This window comes from Heliangelus exortis, chromosome 5 (genome assembly GCF_036169615.1).
Source record: "Heliangelus exortis chromosome 5, bHelExo1.hap1, whole genome shotgun sequence".
NCBI classification, from domain to species: Eukaryota; Metazoa; Chordata; class Aves; order Apodiformes; family Trochilidae; genus Heliangelus; species Heliangelus exortis.
Window position 1 is genome coordinate 2,399,456 of NC_092426.1, and position 20,217 is coordinate 2,419,672.

At 40.1% G+C, this 20,217-nt stretch overlaps 1 protein-coding gene and 2 long non-coding RNA genes across 9 annotated transcripts in view; 2 read left to right on the forward strand and 1 right to left on the reverse strand.

The window, feature by feature from the left end:
* Positions 1-5,863: 5,863 nt before the first annotated feature.
* NIN (ninein) overlaps positions 5,864-20,217 on the reverse strand; it is a 61,860-nt gene continuing 47,506 nt past the window's right edge. For 3 of the 7 annotated variants that reach the window (XM_071745123.1, XM_071745125.1, XM_071745119.1), the window contains 9 exons: positions 19,869-19,991; positions 19,196-19,309; positions 18,349-18,495; positions 17,014-17,193; positions 16,332-16,481; positions 15,716-15,814; positions 12,246-12,437; positions 6,875-6,988; positions 5,864-6,077 (listed from right to left, as the gene is read on the reverse strand). In XM_071745123.1, coding sequence (XP_071601224.1) covers positions 5,868-6,077; positions 6,875-6,988; positions 12,246-12,437; positions 15,716-15,814; positions 16,332-16,481; positions 17,014-17,193; positions 18,349-18,495; positions 19,196-19,309; positions 19,869-19,991 — 1,329 coding nt within the window. In that variant the 3' untranslated portion in view covers positions 5,864-5,867. Of the gene's footprint in view, positions 6,078-6,874; positions 6,989-9,045; positions 9,241-10,343; positions 10,391-12,245; positions 12,438-14,548; positions 14,610-15,715; positions 15,815-16,331; positions 16,482-17,013; positions 17,224-18,348; positions 18,496-19,195; positions 19,310-19,868; positions 19,992-20,217 lie in introns of those variants that run through there. The other 4 variants (XM_071745120.1, XM_071745121.1, XM_071745122.1 and 1 more) reach the window with 4 other exon arrangements.
* Positions 6,074-7,803, forward strand: LOC139796768 (uncharacterized). Its single transcript, XR_011726144.1, has 3 exons — positions 6,074-6,170; positions 6,887-7,679; positions 7,769-7,803. It is a non-coding gene; the product is annotated as an uncharacterized lncRNA (long non-coding RNA).
* LOC139796767 (uncharacterized) lies at positions 7,812-12,409 on the forward strand. Its single transcript, XR_011726143.1, has 3 exons — positions 7,812-7,895; positions 9,152-9,253; positions 12,321-12,409. It is a non-coding gene; the product is annotated as an uncharacterized lncRNA (long non-coding RNA).

Consider the following 20,217-nt stretch of genomic DNA (forward strand, 5'->3'; position numbering starts at 1 on the left):
CCCCTTCTCTTTCAATCCTTATCTTTCTCCTCCTCCTTCTTTCTCCTCCTTCTCCTTCCCCTTCTCCCTCTTCCTCCCTCTCTTCCTCTCCCTCTTCCTCCGCCGGCAGGCAAAAAATAAAAATAAAATAAAAAACCAAAAACAAACCTAAGAGGAATCCGAGAAAAGAGTGAGAGCCCTGGGGCTGTTGAGGCTGGAGAAGAGAAGGCTGAGAGGGGATCTCTGAATGTCCATCAATAGCTGAGGGGTGGGGGGCAAGAGGAAGGGGCCAATCTCTGCTCAGTGGTGCCCAGGAGTAGGACAAGGAATAATGGGGTGAAGGGAGAAGAGAGGAAGTTCCAGCTGAAGCTGAGGAGAAACTTCTCTGCTGGGAGGCTGAGGGAGCCCTGGCCCAGGCTGCCCAGAGAGGTTGTGGAGTCTCCTTCTCTGGAGCCTTTCCAACCCCCCCTGGATGTGTTCTGTGTGTCCTGCCCTGGGGGATCCTGCTGGGGCAGGGCTGGCACTGGAGCAGCTCCACAGCTCCCTCCCACGTCCTGATGTTCTGGAATTCTGTGGAAAGCTGCAGTGGGGACCCCAGCTCAGCATTCTGGGGAGGGGAGAGGGTGGAGGGAAGCTGAGGCCCTGCAGAAGCTCAGTGGGTGACAGATGTGGGTGCTCCCAGTGGGTACCAACTGCCCTGCCTCCCACACCAGAGAGCACAAACTTTTAGAAGATTAAAGAGGAAAGGTGTGCAAGAAGCACTCAGTATTTCCAATATAAAGGTGAAGAACAGGTATGCAGAACCTGTTCGGCTATGTTGAACAATGTATGAAGAACAGTGTCCTGTGCTGCATCACCAGAAGCAGAACCAGTGGGTCAAGGCAGGGGATTCTCCCCCTCTGCCCTGCTCCTGTCAGACCCCACCTGGAGCTCTGTGCCCAGTTCTGGAGTCCCCAACATCAGAAGGACACAGAGCTCCTGGGAGGTGTCCAGAGCAGAGCCACTGAAATGCTGGGAGTGCTGGAGCAGCTCCCTGGGAAGCCAGGCTGAGGGATTGGGGTTGTTCAGCCTGGAGAAGAGGAGGCTCCCAGGTGAGCTCAGAGCAACCTTCCAATATCTGAAGGGGCTGCAAGAAAGCTGGGGGAGGGCTTTGGACACGGGGGGGTAGGGAGAGGAGAAGGGAAATGGGTTAAAACTTGGAGAGAAAGGGGAGATTGAGGTTGGACATGAGGAGGAAATTCCTTAATTTGAGGGTGCTGAGCCCCTGTGCCAGGTTTCCCAGGGAAGTCCCTTGGTCCCACAGCCAAGGGGGACCAAGGAAAACCATTCCCAAGGAATCCACTGCCCCAGGTTTCCCAGAGAAGCTGTGGCTGCCCCATCCCTGGCAGTGTCTCAGCCCAGGTTGGATGGGGCTTGGAGCAACCTGGGCTGGTGGGAGGTGTCCCTGACCATGGCAGGGGGGTGGAAATGGAGGAGCTTTAAGGTCCCTCCCAACCCAAACCATTCCATAAATTCCAGGATTCTGTGCAGCTTCAGCTGAGGACAGTGTGTGCTTCAGCAAAAAGGTGTGGTTACTACCCAGCAGGTTTTTACACTTTTATGAAATTTATACTTGCATAATGGAAAAAACTACTTTTAGTTGCTGCCAAACTATCCTTTTTTATTACTATAGCTTTGTGTATGCATTTGATGACTGCAGATACTACTCAAAGGGCCTACCACTTCCATGGGAAGATGCTGAAATATATTAATCTTGAATTAAAAAAAAAAGTTACAAGTACGTATCATACAATATTTTTTTAAACTTTTTTTTACATTCATTATAAATAATATGCAAGCTTTTTTGAGTTTTACATGATGTCAGGACAATATATTACACCAGAACAAAACAAACTAGATAGAAAAAAATATACAATTGTTTTCCTTTATACAGAAGTAATTTGTCATGAAATGTCAGCATTTGACACCAAACAGGAGACTTTTACAGGTAAATTGAGGAAAACCTGAGAGACAGCAATGGCAGTTGCTGAAAATAAACCAAAAGATTTTGCTTTTGATTGATCCAGACTGTCCCCTGCTCTACATTACATATAATCTGGCTAAAATCAATTATCTTACAATCCTTTTTTTTTTTTTTTAATCAGAATGCAAATAAGTCATTTTTCCTTGAAGTAGCAGTAGGAGAATGTGTGCCAATATGTACTTTTAAATAATTCTGTATTAACAAGTAGGACTTTTAACAATGTGACTTTAGAACACATAAATTCTACTCGGGGTCTCTCCTAAAACTCCCAACCCCAGGTATCTATGTGCCTTTATTTTCACAGTGGTTCATAAAGAAGTTTAAAACATTTACACCACCTTCTAGTGATAAAGTAGTCAATATCTTACTGTCAAGCCCTGCTGTACAAACAAGGCCTAAAAATTCAGTGACTTTTGACTGGTGCAATGCCATTAAATACTTTGGTATCTTAAAAATGCCTACACTGCATAGGAGACATTTATGCACAAACAGCCACTCCTGCTGCATAATTTCTCTCTTTTAATGCTTATTTTCAGTAGCCTGGACTTTGGAAAACCAGCTGCTTATCTTCTGAGCTGTGACACTGAACCAATTTTGTGACCATCTGTGAGCAGCACGACCTTTCTCTGTGTTCCCTCCTTTTTTGGGGAGGGATTGATCCTGAATTGTCCTGTAGCAATGAGAACAGTACAGTACAAAATATGCACTCTAGAATATGTAATTAGTAAAAGGCACTTCTGAGAATTAATTCATACAATTGTTCTGATGAAATCAAAGTTTTACCTATAAACTTTCCTCCTTCTTCTCTCTCCTGTGTTTTTTGAAGTGCAGTGATAGAAAAGGTAGGATAGGGTGAGAAAAGGAGAAGCCAAGTCCCTTTTCTTCCTTCTGTTCCAACATCTGAGCTCCCCTTTTTTAGTCCAGTGCTCTAGAAATACCTGTATGCTTGGGTTGTAAAACCCTAGGGACTACCAGGAGAATAAAAGAACTACTTCAGTAGTTTAGTCTCTAAAACTGAATAATAAAACATTAATTCCATGATAGTTTCAGTGCTCATTCCCTCTGTTCTGTGTTCACTTTGGTCACAGAGTGAGCATTAAAACTAAACCTAGGCCAAGATATGAAGTAGTGTTAAAGCTTGCAAGCTACTCATATTTTTCCAAATTACAGTTCTGCTCATCTGAACCTCACACACATGATTTTCTGGAAGTATTTTGCTGATTTCTCTATCACAGACATGGTTTTAGGGTGTGCTCAAGTGCTGTGTTGCTAACATGCAGCCCTGGTACCTGGGTTTGTTATAACTGATACCACTTATTGAGTAACATTGAGAGACAGGATTTCCCTACTTCAATTTTTTTACAAGAAAGCTTCAATTTTAGGTCAATGCAGATTTAGGTCAATCAACCAAACTTTGTCAACTGGACAACTTTCAAATCTGTGAAGAAGTTTTTGCCTCTTGGGGAAAAACAGGACGTGCAAACCCTTACATGTGAGATGACTTAAGAGAAACAGCCAGCAGAGGGGCTTAGAATAGCACAGGAGTGAAATCATTTTTGAGGACTTTGTTGATAATCTTGAGGTTTTCTTCCATGGTTGGATTTCTGTTAAAGTGTTAAAGCTTGCAAGCTACTCATATTTTTCCAAATTACTGTTCTGGTCATCTGAACCTCACACACATGATTTTCTGGAAGTATTTTGCTGATTTCTCTATCACAGACATGGTTTTAGGGTGTGCTCAAGTGCTATGTTGCTAACATGCAGCCCTGGTACCTGGGTTTGTTATAACTGATACCACTTATTGAGTAACATTGAAAGACAGGATTTCCCTACTTCAATTTTTTTACAAGAAAGCTTCAATTTTAGGTCAATGCAGATTTAGGTCAATCGACCAAACTTTGTCAACTGGACAACTTTCAAATCTGTGAAGAAGTTTTTGCCTCTTGGGGAAAAACAGGACGTGCAAACCCTTACATTTGAGATGACTTAAGAGAAACAGCCAGCAGAGGGGCTTAGAATAGCACAGGAATGAAATCATTTTTGAGGACTTTGTTGATAATCTTGAGGTTTTCTTCCATGGTTGGATTTCTGTTTCCACAACACTGCCAGCATAAAAAGAAAGCCACAGAGGAGGAAGAAGAGGAGGAGAGGTCATACCCTGTGTATCCTGGTCAGTCCCTCAACCCTCCAACTGGGAGGTAACCTCATGGATATGGACAGGATTCCCTGCAGGATTCCCTGCCATTGTGGGCAGTGTTATCCCAGTTTCTGGGCAAATTTTGGCTCATTACAACTGGTGTCAGAATTGTCACCTCCTTAGTGGTCTCAGAGACAAAACATCTCACCCTTCTTCCCCTGCATTCTCAGGGCATACTGACAAGAGGTCCAGTTTCAAGTATTGCCAGTGTGCCCCCTTGCACCAGTTTTATTTATACAGTTCACAAGTGTTTTACTGCTCAGATGGAGCCAAGGAAGTTGTAGGGGTTTAGGTTATCCCCAGTGATCAGTTTTACACAGGTATCTGAGCATGCACTCTCCTTCTCAGCTGCTTCAGACCCAGCCCAGTCTTGAAGGTGTTGCCAAAAAAATTATTTCCCCAGCCTCATGACTTGAGAAAATGAGAGGTGTTGCCCCTCCTTACAAACCTTGGTGACCACTTCTACACCTTGGTCTGGGAGCCCTCAGGTAACCCTCACCCCAATACAATTTGGTTTATTCTGCTTTTTCCTACATTTATCTTCACCTATTGACATTATTATCCACATTTCTAGCATTGAAGGAAGCTAACTGAGGCTGTAATTCCCTGAGTTCTTCATATTCCCACTGAATATGTTTCTTCCCAATTAACTAAACACTTATATTCTCTACTAGGACCTACCACAAAAGACAAATTACCCCTCAGGTCAAGATGAACACTGCAGTCATGGCAAAGGTTCATGTTTCTGAGGCCAAGTAAGTGTGACAGGATGAAGAAATTCCTCAAGTCCCCCTTCTTCATTCCTCTGCCAGTTGTTCAATAAACATCCTCCACTGCTTTACTGAATTTCCAAATGACCTAAACAAACTTCTGTTTAGTGACTCTTCCTTTATATATGTTACTTATTTCCACATGCAGAAAAAAATTAAAGCCTCCACAATTTTTCCAGTTGTCTGGCAACACATCTTAAAAATATTTGCTAATCTTTATTTGCTAGCTGGGAAATTTCTTCAGATAAAACACTGTCACACCTAGTTGGAGGCAGTAGTCTGTTTACATATTTTCAAGAAAACTTTGACTTTTTTTTTTTTTTTTTTTTCCTGGGCTCTGCAGAGAAGCAGCCCTGAGGAATAACCTGATGCATAAGGTGGGGAGTGCACTGCTTTTCAGAAGCCACCAGAATCAGTTTGCAGGACTCAGGCTGTATCAGCAAAGCTTGGCTTTCAGCAGCAATTCTACTGCCAGTGTTGAAGACTCATCTGTCAATATTACTACAGGGAAGTATCCTAGAAAGCCAAAAAATATTTTCAAGTTTTGAATTCCATCATGGAAGTTTGCATTAGACCTTGGCTTCGGTCTAGATGGGAAGAACTGATCCAGTACAGTAAATTCAGAATTTAGAAATGAACACCAAAGTATTGAAAATAAGTCAGCCTAGAAAAATACATTTGTTTTTACATAGTTAATGGGCAAAATTTGGCAGGAAACCATCTTGCAAATAAACAACAACTTTCTTTTGGAAGTGTCTGGTTTGGGATTCAGCTCTGTCCTCTCCTTGGAGCCTTCTGTTCACTAAAATTCATCCATACAAAAAGGCAACACAGTGAGAAGCTGAAATATTAACATTTCAGTAAAGTGCATGGGACTGTGGCAGAGCCAATGGCTTTGCTATGACCTTATCTCAGATGCAGAATTAAACACTGGGGATGCCAGGTTCTTCACTATTCTGTTGAGGTTGGCAATTTTTTCTTCTAGTAGATAATTTTTCCTCTCAGCAGTTTTCTGCCTCTGCTCTGTCATCTCCAAAGCTTTCAGCAGCTGTGCATTCTCAACATAGAGATCCTTGACCATTGCATCTGCCTTAGTGTTCTTGGAGAGCTGAATTGTGAACAGAAGATCATTACTCAGCAAATCAGAAATAAAAAAGAAGAAAGAAAATAACTAAAAGCAAGAGTGGTGCTGGGAAAGTAGGTGAACGTGTTTATTGTTACTTAAATACCAAGGTAAGACAACTCCCCCATTCATCTTATTTTCCTGTGGAGTCTTTATAGATTATTTTGAAACTGGAAAGACTTTGTAGGGAGATTAAGGCAGATGATAGAGGGCTGCAAAGGGTCTTGTCAGAGGAGCACTACTTTATGGCTGTCACATTCTAAGGATCAGTCTAGTACAGAAGAGGATCCACAAGCACCCAGTGATCCCACAGAATCAGCTCCTCTTATCAAACTGGGGAGAGGTGGCACTTGTCTGCATGCTTTTTGGGAACAGCCAAAAAAAAAAGAGCAGGAGACCCTGTGACAGTGGAGTTTCTTTGGCCTGGGTGCAGAGGAACCAATAATCATAGAGGAATCCTGTCTGTACTCTTCAGGGAATTCTTTTTCCTCCTTTTCTAAGCAGCTTTTCCAGTTAAGATACTTGGCTGGAATTTGATGTTTGTTTCCTGGCTTCAAGTGCCCCAGCATACCAAGAAGTGCATAACTAGTAGGAAATTAACAAGTGGTGACTCTGTTCCCAATTTGGAGATTTAGGAATTTCTGGGCACATATGCTCAGAAGCATGAAAAGATGAAGAAAAGCACCTTTGTTACTTTAGCCTAAGGAAAAATGGGGCTTGGCACTTAGTTGTCTACAGAAAAAAACCAGGGATGGTAGGAGGAGGAGGAGAAGAATTCTTACTTGTTCTTTCAGCTGATTTACTTTATCTTGGAGAAGCCTCTTCACAAGTCTCAGTTTCTGCTCCACATCCACCATACGTTCTTCCATCATTTTTAGAAGCTGCTCATGACCCCCCTGGAAAGCAACAGTTATGTGAGAATCAGTTAACAAAAAGTTCCCCATTCTCCTTTCCTTCAGTTTATGCCTCAGAGAAGAGCTGGCACTCCCCATGTGAGTCTATTTTAAAAAGTTGACTAAATTAATCAACCATCCATGGAAGCAAAATGTTGTGGCAACACTTTGAGGACACTCACAGCACTGAACTAGTTTTCCAAGCCTAAGTTAAGCTTGAAATAACCAGATCTGAGAAAAATTGCGATCAAACTCTCAAGTTCTCTCTTGTCAGAGCTGGATAGTTTCCTTTTCTTGTTCTTAGGTGCTGCCATATTTCTGTTGAATGTGAGAAACAAAAAATACCAACCAAATCTTAACAGTTTTAGTAAAAAAACCCAGGTGAAGTCATAAGGGCATGTTAGTTTGACTGTAAACTCTCCCACACCAAAGACCCCTTGAAATTGATTAATACCCTAAAAAAGCAGCATGATATCATCCCAAACTTGGTTTTTCACTATTTTTCCCCTTAGATGAACTGCTGATGATCACTTGGAGCTTCCAAACATCAACACTAAAATGCTTTTGCAGTTTTTCTTCAGTGAAGCAGCAGCCTAACTAAAGCAGAGAGACTCAGTATCATGAGAGTGCCAGTTACACCACGAGGGAAATTTTCCCAAATAAATCAGAAACACCAGGAACTACAAGCAAGTTTGTTTGTGTTTGGGAAATTCCAAGACTGGCTGCAGGGAAAGGGATTCTTTATTCTTATGCTAGCTTGTTACTTTTTCTTTTTTTTTCCAGGAAGTGACTGAAGAACCTTAAACCTGGAGAAAGCACTACCCTGCTCCCCAAGACAAAATACCTCCAAACCCAAGGTACCTTCAGACATGTGGCAGAGGATAAATGAAAAATTCAAGAACTGTTTCAGGTAGGTGGCTGCTCATCTAAACCACTGCAGAAAGATCCCCTCGGGGGATGGACTGAAGCCCCACTCAACATTTTATTTATTGTAACACCAGAAACTCCTTATGTGATCATTTACCTTGTGAAACAAAATGCAGGAGGCTTTCTAGCCAAGTTTTGTTCAGCATCTTGTGTAATTTGATTGGAATTCAGACCATGGCTGACTATTATACTTCATGTTGGTTACAGGAGTCCTGAGTCTGTAGTGGAAACCAAGAATTATAGTGGTCTCAAGACCTTTGGATCCCTGTTTTTTGGCTTCAAGTTGAATTGAGAATATTCCAACTTCATATTATTTCATGTTTAATGGGAGAAGTCAGCTCAAGCATTAGAAAGATAGAAGGAGCAAAAAGATCCTTGAAAACAAACAGCTAAAATGGTTTATAGCCCCCAATTACCAAAATCATAGGCCTTAAAGAAGTGGTTTGCTGACTTATAATAGTATTAATAATCTTGTTTAATCATGTGAGACAAAAGAAAAACCACTAAGGAGTGTTATCTGAGAAACAAGTATTAATAATTTTCCTTTTCTTGCCACTGCCTTTCTACTTTACAGCCACAGCAGTAGAATATGCCCACCTACCATGTCAATTCTTTTCTTAAATGTGTAGGAACATCTGCTGAAGAGAATCTTAATATCTGTACTTAACTACCTCCCTGATTACAAACCTTTCCCATTAGTCCTGATGTGACAATCCTCAGTATCAAAGACAAATATTTTGTCTAAAATTTGTTATTTCTTGTTCATAAAGCTGGAACTATTGATGCTATTAAGACAGGAGACATTATGTTTAAAAAAAAATTTATTTTTCATGTACATCAAAAAAAGTCATCTTTCCCTGTTAAAAAGTTTATACATCTTATACAAAAATGCAGTATAAATACCCCAGATTTTCTTCAAATCTCATATAAAATTAGTACCATTTGAGAAAAATAGTCTCTTTCCACATTGACCAGCCCCACATTTTAAATAACATAAATAAAACCCATTTGTAACAAATTTAAAAAAAAAAAAGTCACCCTCTGAACTTCCACAAAATAACTTCAAGGCGAATAAATAGGAAAATAACACTGCAAAGACTTTTTTTTTTTTTTTTGCGTTTTGTTCTGTTTTCCTTATTAAAAAAAAAAAAAAAAAAAAAAAAAGCACAAAATAATTTGGATCCTCAAGTTTCTCAGCTTATGCCAGTTTGTGTGTTTGTGTGTGTTTGTCATGGTAAGGAATGAGATCAAAAGCAGCCAAGCTGTCAGAGGTGCCCGATCCTCCGGTAGGAATCTGCATGCACTGCTCTCTGCTCCGGTAGCAAGGCCTAGAGAAAGAAGGCAAGTGGGATACTTCACCCTGATATCCAGGTTTTTCTTTTCCAAAAATGTATATTTACTTAAAGCAAACCACCAAATACAAGCGAAGCAAGCAAGGCAAGACAACCAAAAAGTAAAAAAAAAAAAACCAAACACACGTTGAAAGGAAACATGCAGAGCATCACATATGCTGTGGCCCTAAATCCCAGCATCAGCAGCTGAGGAGGTGCTCAGGAAGCACTTTCTAGGGGCAAAGAGTCTTCAGAAAGCTCATCCATGGTTTTTGAGGGATTTAAAAAGATCTGTGGCTGTGATTTAACTGCCATTAGGCAAGCAGTTAAGTTTCTTAGAGGCAATTAGCTGCCTTTTCATATATATAAATAATTCTGCCCGTTTGTATATATAGATTTCTATACATAAAATATCACAGATGTGTGCAAAATGTGCTCCAGCTGGCCTCCTCTGAAAGCTCTCATTTGCACTGCTGTTTTAAGCCTAATGGCAAGTCTTTTCCTCAGGCAGGTGAGCAAACTGTGGGTTGGAGGTGATTTGAATTTTGAAATGAAGAGCTGAAGAAAGGGGAAGTTGAGCAACTCTTAAGCACTCTGGACAAAAATATTGGTTCAGGAGAGGTTTTAAGAGAACTTGAGAAAAGATTGGGTCATTAACAGGTTGCCAAATCTATTGAGCAAGGAGTATGAGAACAAGTGCAGTGATTGCTGCTGTGCAGCAGGTACTCATCACAGCAAAAGGCACAAAAGAAACAATTTTTGAGAATTTAGGAGAGCCCAGCCAGGGTAACACAATAAAAAAGGCTCAGGAGTTATTAACTTCATGAAATTTGAACATATGACAGTTTTGGAGGGCAGTAGCTCAAAGACTGAATAAAATAAATGACCACAGACCACCAGATAGCCAGAAATCCAAAAGCAATGAAAACTGCAAAGCATGAGGAGCATCAAATAATTCCAGAAAGGAGGGGAATAACATTGGATACCTCATCACACAAAGGACTCAGGGATCTAAGAGAGCTGCAAAGTGCAAAGCAGCAGCAAAACTAAGTGATTAAATTTACACAGAAAGCATGGAGATAACCTGACATTGTACTCACTGGTGGAAAGATGGTGAAGAGGGATTAGGATGCAATTTTTCAAGATGCTAAAGGGGACATTAAAATGGACATAAGCTCAACTAAGTGTTAACCCTAGAAACCAGGATGATGAAGAAAAATCAACACTAAGAATTAAAGCAAGATGTGCTTACAGAAATGTCAGAGTTGAGACAAACTTAAACAAATTTGGCCTTGTTTGTAGTTGTAGAATGTATATGTTAAATAGTGATTTTCAGAAAGGAATATAGCACAGCTCATGAAAAAAATATTTGTAGGAGAAACTGTAAACCAGAATATCCATTCACTTTAAGGAAAAAAACCACAAAAAGCACAAAACAACAACAATAACCACAATAAAAAAAAAAAAAATAGAAGCATTAAGTGCATTAGTGCATTGACAGAAAATATTTGCAAAGCCTTTCTGAAAGTGTTTTTAAATTCCTGATGCCTTCCAGAATAAAAGCTTTTATAGGGAACATGGAAGTGATTTATCTGCAGAACTACAAGTTCCAGGATATGACTACTTTTTAAATTGTTTCTCAGGCTTTCAGAAGCAAAATTACAAAGTCATCCCTGGTAATGCAATACACAGCACATCCACTTGCAGATGGTCCTGCTGTAAAATGGCTTTTATTGATTCCAAAATTAAACTGCATGCCCTACTTTCTGTCATATGTGGCCAGGTCCATTAGCCTGTAGTAATGCACTTCCAAGGGAGAGAACCTACAACTGATTTATTTCAACTCTGTTATTATTGCTGTCAAGCTTTTTTTGCTGGGGGGAAATTTTAGATGTTATGCTTTTCTTTAAAAAGACTTCTTACTCCCAAGTTCTGGAAAGTTTAGAAACTGTTACTACATATACTCTCTCTCAATAATATTTTTTCTCAAAATACTCTGTTAACAGAGATTTCTGAGTCTTGGTCTTTTTTATTTTATTTTAAAAGAGAAACTGCAATCTGAGTTTAAAATGTAAAGGGTTTTTTTGTTTTGTTTTTTTTCCCCTGCTAAGAGTCTTTGTATTTTAACTGAAATTATTTAGACCTTTATCTTAAAATAAAGTTGTAATATTATTTTCAGACCAATGGCTTGAGCCAAAGCTTTAAAGATTTGGTGACTTTCTGAAGCAAAGTCACTTGGCAAGCCTGCTCCCCAAGCTGACTTTTCTCTGGGCAATGTAAACTTTTTCTCCCTATTGCCCCCAATCCAATTTCACATATTAAAAAGCAAAACACCACTAAATATCTCTCAGGCCTCATATGTGCAGTGGATGTAATCTTCCTTGGCTTAAGATTTTTTTTCCTCATGCCAACACTGGAGTTTCTATGTAATGACTGTAATAAAATTCTCCAAACTAGGTTTTGTCTTATGGTCAAATAATGAAGACAGGCTGACCTTATAAAAAAAAAAATAATTTGTGTTCTGCTCTCTTGCAGCTGGCAGAACTCCAGCTGACAGCAACAGCCCAAAGGACTATTCAGTGTGTGATGTGCCTGTGCAATGCAGGGTGTAGTGTGGTGTTCAAAACTCTGCTCCCAGACATGGACATTAGGCAAAGAAAACAAAACCCAATCTATAAGCATTTATTGCACCTTGATCAGAAGGAGAAAAGCCAGTTGGATGGGGACAGGAGTGGGGTTTATTTCAAGAAGATTAAGAGGCCTTCAGAATTAAGCTTTGGCTCAAGCTAAATATGCTTAACAGAGTTACAAAGGTTTTGTCCATATCTTTGATGGGATTATTTTTCATTTTAATTTTCGAACTGGCATAAACAGAGAATGGATCTCATCAGAACTGAAAAAAAAAAAAAAAAAACAAAGCCCAAAACCAACCCCAAACCCAACTAAAAACCCAGAAAACCAACCAGACACCCTTGTAACTTGCAGAGTAGGGAGAGCTTTACCTGTTGCATGTTTGTTTCAGAGGCTCTGCTTTCCAGTTCTTCCTGAAGACGTTGACTCCTCCTCTCTGCTTGTAGGAGCTGGTGTTGGAGCTGCAGGAACTGTTCCTTGGGCACCACAGCACAACCTTGCTGCTGGAGCTCCCGGGGGTGTGGGGACTGCCTAAGCATCACACTGCTGCTGGAGTGGAGCATCTGCAAAGCACAGCACCCATCAGCAGGGAGCACCACATCTTTTAAACATACCCTGAGGCATCAGGTTTGGCTCAAACAATTGTTTGTCCACAAGAGAAACAAGGCTGAACTCAGAAAAATAGATGGCACGTCACAAATTGATGGATTTTCCCTTCCCCGTGGAAAAAAAAAATAAAAAATGAGGCATCTTGATGTGGAGGTTGGGACACTACAGAAATCTGAGCTTGGATTCATAAGATCAGACCTGAATTGTAAATTCACTGAATGTCTAATGAAGTCCTTTAATCCAAAAGTTAAATGGGCCTGTGGTGAATTTAAGTCCTTTTTAATTTCAACCTTCATCTCAGCTCTTCTAAAAATAGCACCCACTTGCAAGTGAAAGCACCAGCATGAGGCAAGCTGAAGTTTTCCACCAGTGCTGATATTTCTGTGAAGTGAAAGGTGTCCCTGCCCATGCAGGAGGGTTGGACCTAGATGATCTTTAAGGTCCCTTCCAACCCTGGCCATGCTATGATTCCATGATTTATTATCTTTAAGTTAGAAGGGAGAGAGAAGGAAAATTTTGAGAGATAACTCTCAAAATCAACAGAGATTTTCAGTGTATTGTGTGACTACAGTACTTTAATGCCAGCTGCTGTCTTACATTCAGAATTCAGTATTTAGAATCTCATCTTTATGTTTACTACCAACTGCAGAAATTTTAACACCCTTGTCAATTCAAGTCATGCCACATGCAGGGTTTGATATCAAGTCTGGAGACCTCCTGAGTATCTGTGCTGCATTAAAAAAAAAGTGTACCTTGAGATATGGATGCATGTAGTAATCTAAAGTACTTTAATTCCAAATTTAAGTCTTGCTTTCACAGAAAACAAAACCAAAAAGGAAATGCATCAGCACTGCAACCACAAGGGTCCAGGTTAGATAAATAAATCCAACATTAGATGAACTTCTCAGATTGTTTCATGAGACAATTTAGCCTTTTTCTAGACTAAAGTAAAACCTAGGTAAGGCTAGATCACAGCTGTAATGGGTTATAGTATTTAAAAGAGACCAGGACTGTACATTAAACCCCCCTGATGTTTCAGTAAGTTGATCTGCAGCTCAAATTTGCATAAGATTAATACTTTCTTCCCATGAAGTTCAGTTGACCACATCATAAAACTCTCCACCTGTTTTCTCAAAACCATTAATCTGTTTCCTTAAGAAAAGGCATAAGAGATTGTTAATCATTTTAATTCTCCTGTCATAAGTGGTAGGATTAAAGCCTCAGCTCATGATCTTATTCCAGTTACTGAGTTCATCTGTAATGTAAATAACTCTCAGCATTTTTCTTAGTGGTGCAGCTCTTCTGTGCAGCTCTGCTGGCCCAGGTACACAGAAAATCTGGAAGTATTTTACAACTTTTTTGTGGTTTTCTAAGCTATCAGGAGGTCCCCTTGAGTCAACTTATCTGTAAAGGAGCTGTTCTTTTATTGACAATATAAACAGTAAAAATAAGGAGTTTTGATGGAATTTGCTTAGGGCTTTCTGCAAGGTTGTGAAGCACAAAATATCTGATGAAAGAGCTGAAGAAACAGTTAATGTTAACAGCCTTACAAGTACCAGTTGGAAGGCTAATGAAAACAAGATGGTTTTGCTGTGCTTATCTGTGGAAAAAGTGGAACAAAAATGAATTTTCTAAACTACTAAGGAAGGCACTAAGTGTGGTAACATCAGTTTGTATTAAGGAAGCATTTCACATTCTGGTGGAAAAAGCATGCAGCTATCTGAGGTAAATATGCAAACACTTTCAAGCCTCACAGTCAGAAGGGCTGAGCCACTTTTCATTTTACATTCAGTTTAATTCTTTTGAATGGAATTGTTTTTTTTCTCTCCATTTTATGGCAGTGCCTTAGAAGGCTGCAAATTCTTAGCCTATAGAACCAATCTGCCTGATATCCTGACCACAAAGCAGTGGTGCAGCTGTCAAAGTAAAAATTTCACATTAAAATGAATAGTGGCTTCTTTACTTAAAAGATGCATGGAATTAAATTAAAAAAAAAAAAAATCCAGAAAATAAAGAAATGTTTTTCTCCATGCTGTGGTAAGTACATTGAAAATGGTTGCTCTACCTTCACACACTATTTCAGAAAGAGAACTGCACCCTTCTCTGCTAGTTCCAACCACAGAGTTCTAGACAGGTTAGCCATGAACAAAAGGAGAACAGGCACAAAAGAGAAAGTTAGAAGTCATAAAGCTCTAAGTGCATGTTACACACACCTGCTGGGAAAATGTTATCAGGAGTAACTGCATGTTTGAAATACATATTTTAGGAGAAAACACAATTCCATGCTTGATGTTTATACCAGAGGGTCTAACAATGTTTTGAATTTTTCCAAAGCTTAATTAAGACTATATAAATAGAAGTACAAGATATATAAACAGTCTTTAAGTAACTTGTTAATATCTTATCTTTTCTCATCAGGTTTTTACAATTTTACAGCTAATTACACAGAATATTCAGCGTAACATGTTTCCCATTTGATGACAAACATCAAGTCTTTAAATAAAAGTGTTGTGAAAGCCACATCCAGTAGATGCTTTGATTAGCCAAACAAGTCAAAATTGTGGTTTGCTTTTTTTTTTTTAAATGTTCTGTTTTGAGCTTAAATTCAGAACATGAAGTTTAGGCAAGACTGCTGGGACACAGCTACCCTGACCTTAAAGGGATTGTTTCTTGCCTGTTCCTGTAAGCAGGCACACCTAGGAATGATGCAGTTTTCCTAACATCCAGCAGTACTGAGCAAACATCCAGCAGGCTTTGGAAGAATCTCAATTGAAGTTTTCACTCCTGCCTTTAGACTGAAGGCAAGGTGTGTAAATTATTATATTATCAAGATCTTGATAAGAGAATAAGGCTTAAATCCAGCAAAATATTCCCACAGTAAGTAAGAACAGGTTTCTATGTTAAGAGCAGCATTACACAAATATTAGGACATTTCAGGTTACCTATTTTAGGAAGAAAGAGCCTTGCCTCAAGCACAGAAACAAACCTCTCTGCTATTTAATATCTTATATATTTTTTTTATGGTAACCTGCAACATGCTTCAGAGAAGTGTGTTTGTCACACCAACATTTTGATCATGAGATGAGATTTGGCATTAGGGGAGATTAACTCTTCAAGTTTCAATTAGTTTCCTCTGTTTCTACACACAGAGTTGTTTTTAAATTCACAGATTGAGTGAGATAGCAATAAAGCCCCACACTGTTCAGTACAGTCAACACTTGATGAAAAGTACCTCCATTAACTGGTCATCCAGTTTCACCTGCTTCTTTCTTAGCCCTTCATTTTCTGAGCTGGTTTCCAGTTCACATTCAAGAGAATTCATCTGACTGATCTAATGAAAGACAAGAAATTCCCTTAGAAAGACTGTAGTTTCTTATTTTATGGTGGTTTTGTTTTTTTTTTTTTCCTTTCAATCTGCAATCATGAATCATTGCCCAGCAAGACAATTCCAGATTAAAAGGCATTAAATATTTGGACAAGTGTAATGCTTTGCTGAAAGTGATGTCTAGGAGAATGTTACACAGCACCTCTGACACCAGCTGCAAAGAACAGGTCAGGCAGCTGATTTTTAATCTAGGAGTGGTAGAAATGCTGTGCATTGAGGAGCACTTGAGCAGGCTGTGTTTTGTTTATGGTTTCCATGTTCTACCACTGGACTGGAAGTCCTGCAGCACCTTGGTAAACACCTCCAACCCTCTGATGCAGAAGCATCAGACAGGCAGCTCCTTGGGACAGGAATTCATAAGAGACAAAGAGCACAAAGCTCAGAGTAAAAGAAAATCCCAGCCTCCCCACGTCAGCTCTTAGAGATGCCAAGTTGAGTCATGACTTTACCATTTAAAACTAACCTTCCTGTTTGCAGATGACAACTCCTTTTGAAGCTGTTCACACTCTCTCTTAAAGCTTAATTTCTCTTGCTCCATGGCTTTGATGACACCTGACTGGCTTTGATGCTTTTGGTGCTTCAGGGAAAGGACAGTGGATTCCAGCTGTCGGATCTAAAGAGACCAGAGATGAGCAGATGTGGAAAGACATTCCAGACCATTCAAAAATCAAATGGCATCTATTTCACCTGAAATACTGAGTACTGATTGAGTTTGAACTCATAGTGGATTTTAGCTGTAAGCAACAAAAGGTCTTTCTCTTCCTCCTACCCATAATCTGCCTGCTGTGAGCCAAGAAACTGGACATGGAAAACGCTCAGAATGCTCAGGGACATGAAATATGCTCAGAGGTTTTGATGAAAATAAATCAATAAATACATTTGAAGAATCTTATCTGAAAGTCAGAGCAGAATCTTAGACAAGAGCAACCAGGAGTTTCTTTTAAAATAAAAGCTGCTTGAAACATGAGTGCACACTCAATGCAGATATAAAGGAAAACCATTCCATGGTGCAATCTTTCTGCAAATATTTCTGTTCAAAACTAACCACCCACCCTCCCCTCCTCTGTTACTGCAGAACAAGAATCCCTGAGCTCTGCCTAGCACACAGGGACTGCCCCTGGGATCCATCAACTTGCTGAGGTTACCTTCTCCCTGGAGTGAGTCAGGTCTGTCTGAGTGCTCTGGACTTCTCTCTGCAGCCTCTCATTCTCCTGCCTGAGCAGCTGCTGCTCCTCTTTGGCCAGTTGCTCCAGTTCATCCCAGTGGAGATGCCTCTGTTGGTCCTGCAGCCCTGAGGGAGGCACAGCCCCTTCCAGAACCCGATTCTTAAGACAGACAGAATTGCAGGGTTAGGCCTTAAAACAAAGAAGCAGACATTTTCTCTCTTCAGGTGGGTTTTCTGGAGGCTTTCAAGACTCTAAAGTTGCAGGATTCCCCTCTTTTCCTCCCAGCCCACACAGTTTTCCAGTAAGAAACCCAACATGCTAATTACTGGGCAAATCCAAAGTGGTTCCCCTCTGCTAAAATCACAGATAATGGCTGTGCCCCAGGATGGCTGAGAGGAGTGCATGGGCTTCAGCACCACTAAAAAGCAATTTGTGCTCCATTTCACAGCCTCATCAAGCAAATAATAGAACTCAGTATTATATTTTATTCAGTAATAGTTGTAATTTAGCTCCTGTTGTACCGTTCTGAAATTGCCTCTTTTTTCCATGTGGATATAAAATATTCCTTAATTACATGGTAAACAAGCCAAATTACTAACTGGATTCATAACACCCATCCCAAGGCTGCTGTCTACAACCTCCTTCAGCTACAGATCCTCATCACAGAAAATGATACATTTTTGTGTCTTTCAGAAAGAAGTTTGACTGAAAATCAGATCCCCTACTTCATTTCTACTTTAATTGTTAAGAAACTCATAGCTTTGAGATGTGTAAATTCATCCACTGCCCACAGATTTTAGAGTGGCTTTTTGCTTTGGCTTGGTTTTGCTGTTGTTGTTTGTTTGGGTGGGTTTTGTTTTGGTTTTTTTAGGGTTTTTTTTTTTGCAAAAGATTTCTTTCTGGGAAGAACGCACTGATGGTTGGCTGCCCTGCTCAAAACTTAAAATAAGTCTTTTAAAAATAAGCTTTTTATATACAATCTGACAAGGCTAATTACTATTATAGTTAACTAAAATACTATTTTAAAATGGAAAACTAAATATAGACAACATCATTTAAGTCAGGCTTTTTTTGTACCCTCTTCATGTCCACTTTTTTTTTTTTTTAAATTATTAGCTTTGCATCACTTTTTAATTTTTATTTTTTTTTTTAATCAATAGGTGCACAACTCAAAATCTGCTTGCCCAAGCCTGCAGCCCTTTTTGTGTCCTTTTAGGGGACAAGTTAACCTCAAAGAAATAAACTGGCCAGAGCAGCAGCTCCTGTCCCTGGAATGCAAAGCTGACTGAGATGGAGGCAGCCCAGGTTAATCACCTTTTCATTGGCATTCTGCAGCTGCTTGTGCAAAGACATCACTTCTTGTTTAAGGGTTTCCTTCTCCTCTTGGGTCCCCCTTAGGTCTGATTTGAGGCAGGCCATTTGTAGGTTGGAGTTTTGCAGCATTTCATCCAGGCTCTGAACCTGTGAAGGAGCAGGAACACAGCTTGGGATTTGCTGGACCAAGATTTCTTTGTGACCTTGGTGTGTTAGGATGTGTTATCTACATTATAGCACACCTGACACACTCAGGATCTCTGATGGGAAGAGTTATAAATTCTTCACTCTTTCCATCAGAAAAAAAAAAAAAAAATGCTAAATCACTTTCTGCCTTTCTGTTCCAGCAGCCACCCACTTGGACCACAGCCACCACACTGCATTGCACAGCCCCAAATATTTCTTGTCATATGCTGGGAAGAGAAGATTTTGCTTGAATTATTTATTCTTCCTGGCAGCCCTTTGGCCAGCAAGAAACCTCAAGTGTACTCAGGGAAGCAGAGAGCCTTTCATTCCCCTCCCTGCCACTGCCAGCAGAGCAGGGAGCAACAGAGAGAATCTGCACTGGGTTAGGAATAAGTGGGCAGAATGATCTGGCAAAAGGGACTTGGCTGCAGGTGCCAAGCAACGTAGCTTATTCTTGGGGAAAAAGAAGTCCCTCCTAGCATTTAACCAGTTTCCTCTTGTCCTTTAAGAGCATCCCCTTGAAAGCCCAAAGCAGCCATTCTCAGCTCCGTGACATCTCTGCACATATTAGAAGAGGGCTGGTTTTTTGTGGAAAAAAAGCACTACAAGAGAGCATAAAAAGGCTTTTGACCTTGACTTCGGAAAAAACCCATTATTATACCTTTTCTTGTGCAACAGTGAGCTGTGTTTTCAGTGTCTGACTCTGCTGTTCCCAGGACTCCTGTTCCTGCTTCAAGCTGGCAACTGCATTCTCTAAGCAGCTTACTTTGGCTACCTGAAATAAGATTACATCTGTAAGCCTGACTCATTCAGGATTTTCTTTAACTCAATTTGACTTTGAGAATTAAGCTACAGGGAGCTACAGCTATGCAAAGAAAACACAGGAGAGAAAAAAAAAAAAAAACCCAAACCCCTCAGCTCCCAGCCCAAATCTCCACACAACAGGATCATTATTTATAGTGTGCACATCAGCCACACTGCTCCAGTTCAGAGGTACAATATGTTAGAGCTGCAATAAAAGTTCAGAACACTGTCTTCCTTGTCCTGCTGCAATATTTATATCCAGGCTTCTGCTCCTTGCAATGTTTGGAATTTTCTCCATAATCAAATTACAGTAAAGCTGCACTCCAGAATTCAAGCTTTCTCTTTAAGGCCAGCTAGAAATAATAATAATTTTTAAGAAGGCAGTGGCAATTAAGCCTTTATCAGGCTTGAAGGTAAGAAAAAAATAATCCAAAGTAGTTTTTACAGGTTGGGGGATAGAGGTAATGAGATAAGAATTTTAACAGCTGGTTACAGCATGTAGGTAGTGGCATGGATAAGTTCTTTCTTACCTGATCAATACATCTGTTTAATTCCTCACTCAGGGCTTCTTTTTCTTTCTGCAGCTTTTCATTCTTAGTAATTAAGCTTGACACCTCGTTTTGAAGGTCAGAGAGATCAGGACATCTGGGCAGCTGTGGAAAACAAACCCTTCACAGTTGGATTTCTGTCCTGGTTCAGAATTTCCCATGCAAAGCTTTTCACTTCTGTGGGCCCAGTATCCCATTCCAGAGTGGGAAGAGAGAGCAGCAGGCTCCAGTTTGGTATCAATGACCATCTGAATATGGTTCATGGGATCCAGAGCATCCTTCCTGCAACAGCAGTGTGAAGGATTCTGAATTGCCCTGTGGTCCCCTGGAT